This window comes from Thunnus albacares, chromosome 15, assembly GCF_914725855.1.
Source record: "Thunnus albacares chromosome 15, fThuAlb1.1, whole genome shotgun sequence".
Lineage (NCBI taxonomy): Eukaryota > Metazoa > Chordata > Actinopteri > Scombriformes > Scombridae > Thunnus > Thunnus albacares.
In genome coordinates, this window is record NC_058120.1 from 3,231,895 (window position 1) to 3,249,332 (window position 17,438).

Genomic DNA, 17,438 nt, shown 5'->3' on the forward strand with positions numbered 1-17,438 from the left:
CCAACCTCTCTGGCAGAGTACCCCAGTACTCTATAACGATAATGATAGGTCCCAAAGCAAAGACTGTAATACATAAATGATATTACAATAGTAGCGGGCTCAGTGGTCGATGACTGTCAGCCATCGTCCATCAGCCTGTTCTCAAAGGAAAATGTCACACAAAAGTAAAATAAAATTTGTTTAAATAAAATACCAATTCAGAGGTTTTCTTTCTACACCCAAACCATACTGTAGGATTTATTCACCACAGGTATAACCCTCATGAACACTCGATTCTTGTCCTGTGAATTTAAAGCAACTGAACACTTGAATAATTCAGTCAAAAAAAACAAAATATTTCAACCTTGTTTCCTACTTAGTTTGTCAGGACAATGTATGCTAGCCCCTCTTATACCAGCAATACACTACACTTAAACTTTAAACTACAATAACTTTCAAATTGAACATTCACATTTCCACAGTTTATTCAAAACTCTCCAGTTGTAGGCTTCAGTTTGTCTGTAAATGTTTCACATTTATTTGCTCCAGACATGCTGCTTTAAGTTTGTAGACATCAGTCCAAAAGTCTATGCTTTAAATTGAACCCAGAACACTATGGTAGCTGAATTATTAACCAAGGTTACGTTGCTATGTTACGTTCCATATACAGTTCAAATGGAGACAATGCGAAATGTTACCTCATGCGTTAATAATAATGACAATATCACATTCCCAACTTTAATTCATCCTTTTCACATGGTTGTGACCGGCCATGTCCAAGGCCACACTAAGCTACTAAACATCTAGCTCACACAGTGACTTACTGAGCAAACAATCTAACGACCAGACAAACATTAACTTAAATGTGGCTCACCATTTCATAATCGGTTTTCTTTTACAGTGCAGATAGTTTCTAGAAGGCTTCCGGCTATTTACTGTGCTACTGAGTGATGAAAAGAGATTTTTCTGTTTTTCTTCTTCTTTCCCACAAGCCTGCCACAGCACGTTAACCACCATGAATGGGCCACCCTGAATGCTCAATCCTAACTTCTGATAGGGCAACACTCTGATGCTGAAGTGAGAGAATTAAGATATAGTTATGATGACAATAATTTGTATCCCTTATATACTCTATATACATTTTGGCAAATTGGTGTCAGTAAAAGTACACCAAATTCCTGGCTAAGTTTTGGAGTTATGAGGAACATCTTTTTTCTATGATTTCTAAGTAGATTTATGGCTGTATATAATAACAGTGTACCGCAGTCATAATTCTAGTGAAGCGGAAGTCACACTGAATCTATAAATATGTGTATTATATTGGTGTGTTCAGATTTGATTTTTTTGTAGTTATACAAAAATGTGTGTTATTTATTTGTTCGCCTGAAAGGAAAACCTTTCACCACAAGGTGGCACCAAGTGATTCAATAACAAATGAAATGTAAATGTGTGTGTCTATCACTCAGAAATGATGGACCTCTGATTGAGATAAATATTCAAGAAAGCATGATGTATATTAGTGTTATATGAAATCATTAGAGAGTTATTAGTCACTAGAAATAGTACAACATGATCCAGCACAGAGAGAGAGTCCAATTACCTCTCTTGGAGTTTTGACACTCAGTAACTTCAGCTAGATTTACTTCAGCATGCAGAAGATAAAAGAAAGCTGGAGCACATTAAAATTCAAAGTAGAGGCAGTAAAGAAACATGAGAGCCAAACAAGAATTAAGGCTCCTCTGACGATTTAAAGAGAGGGAAGATACAAGCCCTGAGCTGTGGCTCAGCAAATGGATTCACAACAACTGAGTTCATTTAGACGACCCTTTAGCTATGACTCCATCATCCACCTATCCACTGCTGCATATAGCTGCATATATTCACTTTCTCACTTGAGTCAGTGGAAAAGTGGTCTCAGAGACATATATATATATATATATATATATATATATATATATGTATGATAAAAAAATTGAAGAAATTACATATCTACTAGTAACTAAAGCTGTATTCACACACACACACACACACACACACACACACACACACACACACACACACACATATATATATCCCTGCTTTCTTTTCAGGAGTGAAAATGTTTTCACATACTCAGCTTGTTAAAGTCATATGTTCATCTCACAAACCTCTATTCACACAAAGGTCAGAAATGTATTTCCATTGAAGCACAGTACATACTGCTCTGATATATAACATTCAGAGAACAAAGCATTCCACTCTCCTCTGATGCAGGTCAGTCCACTACAGTCACACCTACATAACCTCTCACGGACATACATCTTCCTTTTTGTTGATACAAACGGTCTTTTCAGTAACATTAGAGACATTTAGGACATAGGCGAGCCACAGCAAGATCAGCTTTTTCAAACCTTTAATACTAGAGACAGGTAGGAACACAGGACTAATGTTTACTTCTGATATTTCCAGATAATAGCTTATCAAATTGCAATCTTTTTGTGTCCAGTTGTCACTTTGTTACTTTTATTTACACAAAAACGTAACTACTGAGATGCAGTTGTAGCTGCTTGTACGTAGCTTATGTTGAGTTTGTATCGTTCATAGGACTGAATGCAGCAAAAGAAAACATTTTACTTTACTTGAGTATTTCCATTTTCCACAACTTCATGCTCCACTACATTTCAGAGGGATATACTCTCTACCCTACTATATTTTTTGACAGCTATGTTTACTAGTTACTTTTCAGATTAAAAGATTACAATTTGCCAAGCTTATAAAATGCACATTGTTAAAGATTAAACCAGTGGTTACCAACTTTTTTGGCTTGCAACCACTCATCTAGTCGGGGTGACTTGTTACATTTCAGATGTCTATGAGTTGTTAGCAGTTCCACCAAACAGTGATTTACACTCTAAACCTCTCATGGTTTTATTCAAATAACTGTTCGATGCTGAAAGAGGTAAAATGATCCAATACGTCACAAAAGTTCAAAAACTGAAAACAGATTTGTGTATCAGAACTTTGTTTTTTCTTCTTTCCTCTCCCATTAATCATCTCACTACCCCTCAGATTTATCTGCTGACCCTTTGGAGGGGCCCAAGCTTTTGACATCTTACAAAAAGTAATGTGTAGTCGGGGTAACATGTCAGATGTCTATGAGTTGTTATCAGCTCCAATAAAATAGTGATTTTTCCCTCTAAACTTTGCACATGGTTTCATTTCAATAAATGTTCAAATGATCCAGTATTTCACCAAAAACCAAAGATTAGAGTGTAAATCCAAAACTGAAAACAAAAACTTTTTTTTGTCTCATGATCCCTCAGATTTATCTGCTGGCCCTTTGGAGGGGCCCAATTCCTAGGATGGGAACCACTGGACTAAACTAGCTAACTGTATATAAAGTACTTGAAACTAGTTCCACCTCCAGCAGCTACAACAGTAACATGCTGGCAACAGGGTTGCATCAGCATGATGTAACCTATTTTGTGCTGATATAGGCTATACCTTAAACCTTAGTGATTTTTTGCCTGATGGAAACCCAGGGGTCAAAAATATAGGATGGGATGTGGACACTCATCTTACAAATCAATATAGCAAATGCCAGTACTTCTAATAAATGTAACCTACACTTTGAATGAATGGTGATCTGGGATTGAGCTATATTCACAATGCAGGCAAAGTAAAAATCAAGAGGGTAAATAATAGTGTGCATGATCAAAACAGCTTTAAAACGGAGCTTAGTTACCTTCAATGAACATCTGTGTTTGAGGGCTTTCCAGACTCATCTGTACTGCCAAGTCTGATGCATTGAAGCTTTCAGGAAAATCCATATTCCCTGGTTGTATTTACCACTCGGATAAAAAAATGTTATTAGGTAACTTCTAAATGAGCCCAAATCACTGTTCTTGCTATCCACCTGTCTTGTCTTTTTGTGAGGCCTAATAGTTTTTTTGTTTAGCTGAAGCATTCAGGGTCTCATAAGGCTGCATTCCTCAGAGGTTACTTTCTCAGACTTTACAATAGCTGCAGAGAAGTCCCTAAGTGTATTTCATCATGTGCACAACTCATTGCAGTGAAGTAGGAAAACTGGCTCTCCAAACAGGCTATTCACTTTCCTGACATCCTCCCACAGGGAACGGCAGAACAGTCTCCAGCAAACCTGCTCCTCCTCTGGGAGCTGTGGCCCTCCCCAGCCCCCAGAGGATAGCAGAACAGCTAATCTGTCACTCCTCTCTGCAGGACTTCTCTCTTATTATAGGTTATGCTATTTCAAGAATACAGTCATCATACTGTACGTGGGACTCACCTTGCAAGTGAGGTGACACGTTCCCTCACAGCTGTGTCAGTCACACACCGGCCCTTCATTTATCACTGACATCAGGACTGTACCCCCGGACATGTTCCTATCACACAGTAATAATGTGCAGCAGAATCACCTGGAGCTGATGCTATCAGTAAATGAGAAATATCTCTATGGTGTTATGAGCTTAGGATGGTTTAAATGAAAAAAAAAATGAAGGGATTAAATGTTACTTTAATGTAATGATGAGCTTCAGTACCAAATAATGGGTTTACAGTTTTATATTAGTAGTATACATGACATAACATTTGAGTAAAGAAAAAAAAATCAGGCTTTACTTGGTCTAGTGTGATTTTGTTGGAGGGTGTATCCTGCTTGCTCAATGGCTTATAATTCAATATATTCTTTGAGCCAGTTATCCAAACTATAAAAGTCCTCTTTCTGGATTTTCCAGTTCATTAAGATTGTCTGTTTTACTGCCAGAAATGCAGACATTACAAGGCACTATGTTTGTTTTTGTTGTACAATCTTTCCCAGTTCTTTGCCAAGTAAACATGTGGCGGGGCAATAAGGAACCTGTACATTCAACAGTGATGACAAATAATCAGTTACTTCCTTCCAGAACCTCTTCACATCAGGGCAAAGCCACAACATGTGTATGAGTGTGCTAACCTCACCACAGCCATTCCAGCACATTTCTGATGTAGTTTGATTCATTTTCTTTAATCTACGGGTTGTAAATAAAGCTCTATGTAAAATTTTGAATTTGATTATTTTATACCTCACACAATTTGATGCCTGTGTTGTAGATTTCATAATATTTCCCATTTTGCTGTGGTGATGCACACCCATGTCATGTTCCCAACACATTTTAAAGGTGCAGTGTGTAGGATTTAGTGGCATCTAGCGGTGAAGTTGCAGATTGCAACAAACCAAATAACGCCTGAATCAACACCTCTAAACAGTTTCACCAAAAACTGAATATTGTAAAATTCATACTGGTAATGAACTGGCAACAGGTTTTGCAGGTCAAGTGTAATTACTTCATTTTGTGTTAATAATATAAAAATGTAACCCCATGATATGTTGTTGAAACAAACTGCATCAAAGTAGCATTTATCCCATATCACATTTATTGCATTAAGTTAAGCTAGGTGCTAGCTAGATGCATCAGGTACTGGAAGCCAACACCCTTCTAAGGTATGTTCAGGGGGAATATGAACACATTTTTGCCTTGTTTTATTCATGGAAATTTGACAGCCTTATGCTAGTTTTCTCCTTGCGTGCACACCTGGAAAAATCTTTAAAAATATATATTTCTCAGTTCCATGGTGGATATCGCCATTTTATATTTGAAAACTGCCTGCTACAAAAGAAAATCTCTGCTTACATGTTGGCATCTATTAAGTTCTAAATTCTTATGTTGTAATGACAACAAAGCCATTGACTTAACTAATACATAAATTTGTTACATAACATATTCCTGTGTATCTTGTATCAAGATACTACTACTCATTTCTGGAAATTCACTGAAGTGAGTACACCGCTGGATACAGAAAAGATCTCACCTGATTACTAGAATATTTTTCTTGTTGAAGAAAAATGTCTTAACAACCCCTATGACTTGTAAAGATCCATTCTTTGTATCCAGGCTGTTCAGCTCCATGAATAAAACTTCAGTACTTACCTCATCAAATGTTTGACAAGACAGACTGAATAATATTTTAAATGTTCTGGATTTGAAAAATAACTGCTGAAAAAAACAGCCGATAACGTGAAAAGTGTAGATGGGGAGACAAAGGCGCAACATTTCTGTGCAGCCCCCCTGCACAGACTTCTGTTCTGAAATGTCACAGTATGCAAATGCTTCATAATTTAACTGCTTTTACACCTTTCATCCCCTCTAAATATTCAACTGAGTCTCCAGTCTAACAAGGGGAGAAAAAAGATTTCTTATACGCTATGAAATTTGGAGAGGCCCTCAAATTAAAATCCTCAGCTCTTTACATGAGTGACAGCTAATGGACCCAAGTACTTTCCATATTAAATTTGTTTTAAAATTTGCTGCTGCCATTCTTAGGCTGTGCACAATATGCAAAGTCACCGGGTAAATAATTCAGCAATCAGTGGGTCTGAAAATTAATTTGGGATGCAGTATGCATTATTTGTTGTAACAGAGACTGGCTGGAGAGCCAATCAGTTTCACAGAAATGTAAATACTGGACACTTGACACTTGAATGGGCGCTGTGTGTGAGTATATATGTGTGTGGATGAACGAGCAAATCCAGTGGCTGAAGCCTTTTTTGTAGACAATACTGACATCAAGTGGCCGTTTGTAGGAATGTCAACATATAAGAGCTAAACTGCCTCATGTAGTCAGATAAATGGCTCATTAGTCATTGTGGGGGTTTTTATAGTGCCCATTATCTCCAGCATGTTATCAATTACAGTAACTAGACTTGTGAGCAACTGTTTGCAGCTGGTAGTGTCAGTTCCATGCACAAGTGCAAGAGGTTATAACAAAGTGAAAAGTTGCTTTTGTCTTCGCATACAGTTCATACCTCTCATATCTTTATTGTGGTTTGACTGCTGCCAAACATTCAGCGCAGACTGAGGCAGCAATCATTTCAGGGAATTCCCATGGTGAGAACAAATGTATGCCATCATTTTGCTTAGTACAAGAGAAAATACTTGTAATGTTAATGTCGACACAATGCTAAAGACTTTACATAAATGGATTTGAAATTTCAAGAGCCAGAAGGACAAGGGGAAACTTCTGATGCCAATTTCTGTCAACTCATTGAGCAATGTTCCTAAGTTGTTCAGACAAGTTAGACAAGTTTTCCAGCATGGTTTCATAGTCTTTTCCGGACTTTTACCAGTAAGCATTGGCCTTGAGTAACCTTCCCAATGACTGGAACAGATGCATGATACAAACAAACAAACTGAAAAACATTTCATCTACGTGTGTATATAATTGTTGTCATTCCAAAACCATGGGCATCAATCAATAAAATGTATTTGTCACATGCAATTATATAAAGTACAGAGTGGGGTGGGGGTGGGGGTAGGGGTGGGTGGGGCAGTCTTAGCCATTGACCTCATTTAGGATTCTATTGGCCTGAGGGTAGAAGGAAACAGCCTCTTTACCTCTTTACAGCTTCTTTGCCTCAAACCATATGAGTTTATTTAAGTTCTTTGATGTTACAAAGGGATCACAAAAAGTGCAATTAGATTTCAGTCACATTTACTCTTAAATTCATTCATTGCTAAGATACATTTGTGTCAATTATCTTTCTGTGTTGATACCTTTCATGTGCATCCAGTTTGCTTGCGGTGTAGTCTGTGTCATCAGGTCTGCAGGGTGGAGAAACACTAAATCCACTGCTATCCTCAACCTGGGGTGACAGGTGGTGGTGATGTAGGAACATGTGGAATATGGCACTGAATGGTAATGCATCTCTTCATAGGCTCTGACTGAATTTGTAAAAGAATTATAAGAACAATATCAGAAATCTTTATCTTTAAATCTTAAGTGCCATCTTGTTTATTAGTATGAGAGACCTCTCTAACTGACTTTGCTCACTTGTGTGAACAATGTAGATGAGTAGGTTTTAGACTTGATATAAAGATAAACAAAATGTCTTGTCTTTAACACAACAATAATTGTAATTACTTAACATCCTGTATGCTAAAATGCTGCTCGCACACAAACCTAACAGAGCTCCAGCTTTCTTGTAAGGAAGTGAAAAAAAAGACCAGGTACTTTTCGCTCAAAACTGGATATTTGGATATATTTGGTTTGATTTGGAACATGAAGTGACATGTATTATTGGAATTTTCATGTTTTTAGGTGGATATGAGCTGATTCCTACACATAAAATATTTACATAAAATGTGGGTATTTAAATGTGACATTCCACATGATCTGACTGAAAAACATGTGACACTTCCTTGTGCTTTGCTTGGAAATTCCAGTTATGTAGAGAGCAGAGGGAACGCCCATGCATAGATAAGAAACATAAAGCAATAACAAGTCACAAGAAGAGGAATTCATACAGGACAAGACACACAAGTGCAGGATCCTTTTGGCTTGTCAACATGGGCGACAAACACTATCAAGGTAAGAGTCAGGAGTTTTTCGGTGCATAAGACTGTAATTATTCATTCTGACCTTGGTATACTCCAGCCACATATCTCACCTCAGTAACACGTCCCACTGGATCATCACTACTCCACACAGGTTTTGTCTTTATGTTTGTAAAGCATAAAATATTTTATACCATTGATAGAACTCAACTATTCTAAGTGAGCACACAGTGTTTAAGTGATGAATGTGAAGTTTTAGGGTTAAAAGGGGAATAAGAACTGCAGCCAAGCTGGCGGCTATTAGAGGCTGTATTCAGGCACAATATTCAGCATTTGAATTATGGGGGTGCCAAGAGGCGTTTAGCTCCCCCAAAAAGAGACCTGAGCTCCCCCAGAGGCAACTAAATTCTGATTCTTGAAGCATTGATATTACCACTGGCATTTTTAATGCTACAATGAATGATATAAGAAATACATAATAAAAGCTAATTAAAACCTAATATCCTGTCATCTGTAACTTTAAATATGTGTGTGCCACTCTGCCCAGAAGTGCAACTGACTTTATCTTCTGTCAAAAAATTGTGTTACATGATTGATGGACATGTTCAGGGTGTTTTTATGTATCATGTTTCTGTTTTGTGCACCTATATACATATATACAAAAAAAAAAAAAACAACCCTTCCATAGCAATTTGTCAGGAAATGAGATTTTTTTTAAGTATTAGGTGGTAGTGTTAGTATTCAAATAAAATCTCTCTCTCTCTCTGATGGAGATGTCATTAGTTTTGCTAGTATTAAGTCATAAACCAAAATATTTGACACCTAATGATGGCATATCATGAAAAGATAGAGGATCCCCACAGTTATTACAATTCATCCTGAGTCGAATGAATGTGTTTACAAAATATCAAGGCAATCCATCCAATAGTTGTCGAGACATTTCACTGAAAGGCACAAATCTAAACCTCACAGTGGTACTTAAGGAAAAGTCGGGGTCATCAGAGTCAGAGTGTATTGTATTTATTAGATACAATTTTTGAGATATTTAAGTCTGAACCAGGTGGTGGAGTATCAACAACAGTTGCTTATCCTGATGTAATAATAATAATAATACATTTTATCTATAGAGTGCTTTTTCTGTATACTCAAAGATGCTTTAAATAACAATTTAGGTAAGATGAAGCACAAAATGACACTTTCCATGTTGATTCTTTCTCTTTTATGTTGGCAGCAGAGAACAAAAACAGGACAGACTAGACCAAATTATAGCCAGTCTCATTGAGAATAGCTACAATTTTAGGTTCTGACACTGGTATTGGTGTTTTAAGGATGCACTGAATTGTTCATCACATGAATTTGAGTGTAATGAGACTAATTAAATGCATGATTCTCATTCAACTTTTGTTTCAGTGATTGTGATTTATTGAATTTTGAAAACCATGAATGTAAACACATGAAAGTCTACCCATAAAAATCCGTAGTCTTTCACTTTCTAATTTTTTATCTTTTTCATTATTTATTTATTTTTTAAAAATCCTAGTTTAGCAAATGATAATTATTTCATTGATCATAGTTTTTATAACTAAGTCAAAATTCTGAGGCAGTAAGTTGTTTTCTTTTTTTTTTTTTAATGTAAAAATGCATTTTGAAGTCCTGGTGATACCAGGAAGTGGCACAGTGAATTCACACATTCCTCGCTAACTGCTAACATGCTAGCCAGTGGGGAACATGCTGGTGCTAGTAAGTCACAAGCTCTCCAGGCTAGCTGATTTGCTAAATGTCAGTTAGTTAACACTTGTTCATTTGCAACAAAGACAATAAGTTCATAGTTTATTTAATAGATGATCATCTGCAAGTTTGCAAAACTTGAATTAAGGAAAAACATCTAACACTATTGCTTTGTAATAGCTATATGATTTAATGTTAATATCGCTGATGACTGATACGGGACATTGCTTAAACTTTGCATTCCTTGTAGGCAATGGTGCTTAATTTTAAGTTGTTAGTGTAATTAAGTTATACAACTTTTTAGCAGTTTAAGAAAAAATATTGACTTAACTAGCTGACATAAGAGAAATAATCAATCCCTGCCTGGAAGCAAACAAGGAACATTGTGGCTCATGGTTGGCACCCTAACCCTAAGACTTTTTTTTAATCAATCCTAACTCATCATCTACTAATTTATTATAATTTATTTCAGGGACACTAATTGGCTTCCATACATAAAACCAAAGACAGAGATTAAAGAAGAAAACACTAAAGAATGAAGTCAGAACATAATAAATTAGAGAAAATGCTTTGTTTTTTATAGTTTCTATTCATTTACACTTACATAATACTCTTAGTTGAGAAAATGCATCAATTTGGTGGATATCGGAGCTTTTCCAAACTGTCGGATGACATCAAAATGCATTGTCATCAAGATAAGATTTTTTTTCAGCCTTGTAAGGTTATTTTTGGCTTGAAAGATAGGTACATACCGATACTGTCTCGTGAGGTATGACTCACTTATCATCAAAAATGCAGTCAGCTGAGATCTGTTTTTTCATCTGAAGTGTGGACACAGCCTGTCTGACTCGACACTGTATGACGAACGGTGTATTTCTGTCCGACAGGGTTTGGAGATTTCACAGATTCAAATGAGAGGAGGATTGTTCTAGTTGGGAAAACTGGAGTCGGGAAGAGCGCGGCAGGAAACACCATCCTGGGGAGAGAAGCATTCGAGTCAGAACTGTCTCCATCTTCCCTAACCGCTGAATGTCAGAAAGCCAAGGGAGACATCAGTGGTCGAAAGGTCGCAGTTATTGACACTCCAGGGCTGTTCGACACAAATTACACCCAAGAAGAAGTGTTGAAGAGGATCAAGATGTGCATCTCTTTTTCTGCCCCTGGTCCTCACGCCTTCCTGGTGGTTCTTCAGCTGGGCAGGTTCACCCAGGAGGAGCAGGACACTGTGAAGATGATTCAGACCACCTTTGGGATAGATGCAGCTGAATACACAATGGTGTTGTTCACACACGGTGACCAGCTGAGGAACCAGACCATTGAAGACTATATTTCACAGAGTCCAGAACTGAAGGCCCTTATTTGGAAGTGCAATGATCGATATCATGTTTTCAACAATGAAGTGAAAGACCCCGTACAAACAAATAAACTCCTGGATAAAATTGACAAGATGACTATGGCTAACGGCGGAAGCTACTACACCAACGAAATGTTCACAAGAGCAGAGGCAGCCATCGAAAAGGAGAAACAGCGACTCCTGAAGGAGCTGGAAGAACAGAAGCAGAAAGAGCTGGATGAACTGAGAGCCAAATATAAAGGAATAGCCTACCACACAGAGGAGAAAAGGATGCATGTCAGATATAATTGTGAAGCCAGAGCTCGAGCTGAAAGATCAAATGAGTTCACCGCTGCTCCAGCAGTAGCTATAGCAACAGCCTGTGGTGCTGCCATTGGAGGTTTGCTTGGAGTTGCGGCGGGCCCAGTCGGTTTGGTAGTTGGAGTCGCAGCTGGAGCAGCTGTCGGAGCTGGTGTTGGTGCTTTATCGGTCAGAGTCTCAGAGCGATGCCATGTGCAATAAGAACAGTAAAGCATTACTCCAGCTTGAAACTGTTCTTAAGTAAACGCTTCAAGATCCCCTCCAGATATGTTTTTAGACATAAAAATATCCACTGCTTGGAAGTATGAATTGTGCCTGAAATATTTTTTCCACAAAAATATTCAGTTACCATATTAAAAATTCTTCAAATGACATCTACTCCTTCTCCTTCATTGAAAAATCCAGAATCTATGAAAACAAGTTAAAATGCTGGACACAAGATGTCTCCTACTTCACTGAAGAGTCAATTCTCAGTGTTTGTGCACTGGAGGCTTCAAGTTTCCACATCACACTTCTGTTAGTTGTATAGTGGCCATCAATTGGCTCCAGACTATTTGTGATGTCACCAATCAGGTTCATAGATATATGCCTGTGAGAAACTTTCCTCCTTCAGCAGATGACAAACTCTGCACATGCATCATTCTGCACAGAGAAGGGAGCAACATCCAACTGAAGGAACAAGAAGAAAAACACATTGTTGACTGGAGGGGGACTTTAAACTCAGAACTTAATTTGCATAAAATATTACATAATCCAATCTTTTTTTTCAACAACTGTAATAATTTCTACCTGACATAGGCCATACAAATCAACTTGTATTATGCTGCATCTTTAACAGTGTGTTCACTGTATAGTATTTTTCCATAAAATCATTAAAGTACTTCCCATGATAGATTGTGACTGAATGATTACATACTTGTAGTATCTAAATAAATTATGTAAGACTGTCTATGTGCATATTGTATATCAATTTATTGGTTTAATAAAGGTTTTATAGAGAAATTATTTTGTTCAGTCTTTTATAACAATGGACAAACTCTGTATCAAAGATAAGGTAGACTGAGGGTGAAGGTGGGTGTGAATGTACATTATGCATCATAAAGTGTTTATATGCACAGGTGTGTGTACAGTAGAATGTGTATGCTTGTATATATGTAAATGTCTATGAGTATGTAAGTTTATACAGTATATGTGGGACTAGGAACATATGTTCACATTGATGTATATCATTTTTTCCTTATTAAATAAAGTTTTTTTTTAAAAAGGCAGACAACATTCAATGCTTTTCTTATTCAACAAATCTGATGAAGACACCAAAACCACCAATATGTTAATCTGTCTCACAGGCCGCCCTACCCCGCTGCTAAATATATTGCTTCATTTAAAAGAAAAAGCCTGTAAGTAATTTCCCAAAACAGCTGGGCTTTATAGTTAGCAAATGTTACTCACACAGGGGGCAATAATGCATTTGTTGGATTACTTTCAGTGGCAGATTAATACACATTTGGATAGACTGTTTTTTTTTTTCTTTAATTGTAATGGCATTGCTGTTATTTGTCATTTGTGTTCAAGTAATTTGTTTAGTCAGTCAGTCAGTCAGTTCCAAAATATAAAAATATTGAGTTTGAAATGACATAAAACAGAGAAAAGCAGCAAGTCGTCACATTTGAGAAGCTGGTTTTGGCTTTTCTTTTCCATTGCTGCCAGCCAGTGCTTAAGGCTAAAGGTGAGAAGGTGACAAGTACGTCTCACTAAGGTGTCTCACATCATTCCAGCCATTGCAACACCTTTTATTTTGACCTTATGCCTTACTTTGTATTTCTCAGTTTGCTTTTAGTGTATTAATTTTAACTGTAACTTTGGCTATGTTTGTCTTTCCTAGTATTTGTTACACTTCTCCATGCACTATATAATGTTTTTTTTCTATGAGTAAAACAGATGGTGATGGCTTGGGGAAAGGTATTTCCTATAGGCCAGTTGTATTCCGATTCTTACAAAAGAGTTCTGCTCAACATTCTGGGAAGACAAAACCCAACCTATACTTTGATGTTTGATCAGTGAACATGTACAGTACAAACCTGTATTACAGTTCCATATTTCATACAGTGCCAGCAGCACAAAACTGAAAACAAAGATGTTGCTTATTTTATCTTGGCAGGATCTAGGAAGCAGAAGAACAGTGATGAAGTACGCATCATACTTGTCGGGAAGACAGGAGCGGGGAAGAGTGCAGCAGGAAACACCATCCTGGGAAGAGAGGAGTTCGAGTCAGAGCTGTCTTCCTCTTCCTGGACATTTCAGTGCAAGAGAGCTGAGAGAGAGGTCGGTGGTCGAATGGTCGCTGTCATCGACACTCCAGGGCTGTTTGACACCAATTACACCCAAAAAGAAGTGTTGGCAAAGATCGAGAGTTGTATTTCTCTGTCTTCTCCTGGTCCTCATGCCTTCCTGGTGGTTCTCAAACTGGGCAGGTTCACCCAGGAGGAGGAGGAAACCATGAGAGTGATTCAAAGCACTTTTGGCAAAGAAGCAGCTAAATACTCAATAGTTCTGTTCACACATGGAGACAAACTGAAGAAACAAACTATTGAGGACTTTATTTCAAAGAGTGAAAAACTCACAGAGTTAATTGAGGCTTGCTACGGGCAATATCATGTCTTCAACAACCAAGTGAGAGACCAGGAACAGACTGATAGGCTCCTGGAGAAAATTGACAGAATGACTCTGAAGAATGGCGGAAGGCACTACACTACAAAGATGTTCAGAAAAGCAAAAAAGGCCTCAAAGAAAGAGGAACGAAGACTTTTGAAGGAGCTGAAGGCAGAAGAGCAGCGAAGGAGGAGCGACCTGCAGGCTACAGTTGAGAGAGAAACGACTTTTTCAACGAGAGGATCATTGAAACATGATGCACACGATGGCAGTAAATGTCTCCTGCAGTAGGAAATGGAGATATTCTGGCTATTCAGAAGTAGTTGAACTTGATGAATAGATCTAGAAGTACTTCAGGGTTAGAAGTAGTTTTATTTGGCTTAATTTTCACAAAAATTAAATGCTGAGTCCTCAGATCATAGATAATTCATGTTAACACAAGCTCAAACTGTTACAACTAAACATACAGATCACAGATTCAATGCAGTATTTTTCCTGCATTTTTCCTTATTTTAACAGTTTTTACTGATGAGGAGCATTGTAACATGATTGCTAATAACTGCACCAGCACTGCAATGATGAAACAAAAGAACAGGGAACAAATAACACATTTCTTATGCTTGACTTACTGTCAAGATGTTGTAATGTTTGAGTTTCTGTTACAGTAGTGTAAATTGTGGGTTTACTATTATGCTTTGAGTAACTTTTTAAGAAAAAATCTCTGATTCCAGCTTCTTGAATGTAAATACTTTGTGGTTTCTCTAGTCCTCTGTGACAGTAAACTGAATATCTTTGGGTTGTGGACTGTTGGTCAAGACAAAACAAGACATTTGAGGTTGTATCTTGGGTTTTGGGAATCAGTGATCAACATTTTTCACATTTTAAAACATTTTAAAATTTGCCTTCATTTGAACTCAGGGGTTTAGCCCAAACCAGGAAACAAGTCTAAGACCAGTACTTTAACATGTTGCTCAATCTTTAGATACAGTAGTACTGTGTATATTGTATGTGTTGTATTATTGTGTTCTATGCAGGCCTTCAGTATACTTTATAGACTTTTGATTATAAGCCCTCAGGAATGATGTTAACTTGGATGTAGGGATTTTGCCTTAGGCTCTTATGTACATATTACATTATGGCTATTATGTTGACTAGGATTTTGATGCATTGTTTATGTGAAAAAAGTGTGTGTTGGCTGATTTGGATTAAGATGGTGTTAGCTTTGTAAAATCATTACATGTATATTCATAATGTGTTGGGCAGTTTGTTTACTCATTCTCTGATGGTCCTTATGAAGTGGTAGCTACATTATGTGTACATACAGAGTACTCTGCCTCTTGCGCAGTGCATACTGAGATAAATTCCACCCCCCTGTGGCTCTGAAGGATCAGGATCAGTGAGCAGAGAATCAGAGTAGACTGTTAGATAGATTGTTGCAAAAAAGGTAACTAGGTGTAAATTTGTTAAACTGGACAAAATGTTTGTATGTATGTATATATGTATGTATGTATGTATGTAAATACATATACGTACAGTATGTATTTTGTATTTTATGTATGACATGGTATTATGTTGTTTTAATGACTTAAAATTAGCTCTGTGCACATTTCTATAGAGAGCACTTTCAAAAACAAATTTTAGGTTAAGTTTAGGTATTACATAATACAATTGATCAAATAAGAATAATGCAAATTTAGCCATTCAAGTGAGGCCTAATAATTACCAACACAATTCAATTCATGGTCACATTAACTTGACAGAAGGAGCAATAATATTTTATATCCCAAGATTCTAAAAAGTTTGATGTATATTGATGAATCATTTCAAAGCAGAAGGTTTACTGAGTTGATCTGTCTGCTGGTTCATCTGCAGCCAAACCTTGTTTAGATGGACAACAGTGACACCCTGTGACAAGGTCCTTTATTGCACCTCTGAGACATTAAATAAGCCTAGAACAACTATTAAAATTCTGGAAAAGATACCAACACAGCAATGTAAAAATACTCCATTGCAAGTAAAACTCCTGCATTAAAAAATCCTACTTAAGAAAAAGTACAAAGGTATTATGAGCTTGATGTAGCTTTAAGTAGTGGTTTGGTGCCTCTGGATGATATATTATTATATTTGACATCATTAGATTATTAATACTGAAGCATCAGTGTGAAAGCAGCATGTTACTGTTGTAGCTGCTGGAGGTGGAGCTAGTTTGAACTACTTTATATACAGTTAGCTAGTTTAGTCCAATTGTTCCCAACCTAAGGGTCGGGCCTCTCCAAAGGGTCACCAGATAAATCTGAGGGGTCATGAGACAAAAAAACTAAGTTTTTGTTTTCAGTTTTGGATTTACACTCTAATCTTTGGTTTTTGGTGAAATACTGGATCATTTGAACATTTATTTTTTCATTATTTATTATAAGTTTAGCTGTTAACAACTCATATACATCTGACATGTTACCTCGACTACACACTACTTTTTGTAAGATGTCAAAAGCCAAAAAGGTTGGAAACCACTTGTTTCATCTTTGACAATGTGTTGTATTTTAAAAGCTTGTTAAAGTATCCATTGTGTCAAACCCTCATCTGAACTAGTAGGCTAACCAAAACTATCAGTTGAGCTCATAAGACTTGGTTTTACAATCCCACATTGTAATTGGCAATCATTCCTTGAGTGGGAGTAGGGGTAAACGCTTCACTGGGGTCATCAGGTGGGCCCTCCTTCCTTAGTGTTTTCATCGCTAGGCCCTCACAGCAACAGAACTTCAGGAGGATCAGTTGAGGTTGTTTCATTGACAGGTTTCTTCTGTCAATGATTCAGACCTGTTTGTGTGGACTGTAAATCAGTGGCACCCTGAGGCACCCTCCTTCCTTTGTGTTTCGTTGATAGGCCCATGACATCACCGGAGGGCTCAACAGCAACACCTGGTGTCCAAGGTGCACCCCCCTCTGCTTCTATCCCTCCGGCTTGCTGTTGGTCTTCTTGCCTCCCAGTTCTTGTCCTTTCTTTTCAGCCAGAGCCAGTTGCTGCTTAGTTCGGCAGCCTCTGCCATTGACCTGATGGT

At 37.4% G+C, this 17,438-nt stretch overlaps 1 protein-coding gene across 1 annotated transcript; it reads left to right on the top strand.

Moving 5' to 3' along the window:
• Nucleotides 1-8,316: 8,316 nt before the first annotated feature.
• Nucleotides 8,317-16,689, top strand: LOC122998514 (GTPase IMAP family member 8-like). The gene is made up of 3 exons (XM_044375446.1): nucleotides 8,317-8,382; nucleotides 10,964-11,922; nucleotides 13,837-16,689. Exons 1-3 carry the CDS (start codon nucleotides 8,361-8,363, stop codon nucleotides 14,668-14,670), a joined length of 1,815 nt encoding a protein of 604 aa, XP_044231381.1. The 5' UTR covers nucleotides 8,317-8,360; the 3' UTR covers nucleotides 14,671-16,689.
• The last annotated feature ends 749 nt before the right edge of the window (nucleotides 16,690-17,438 follow it).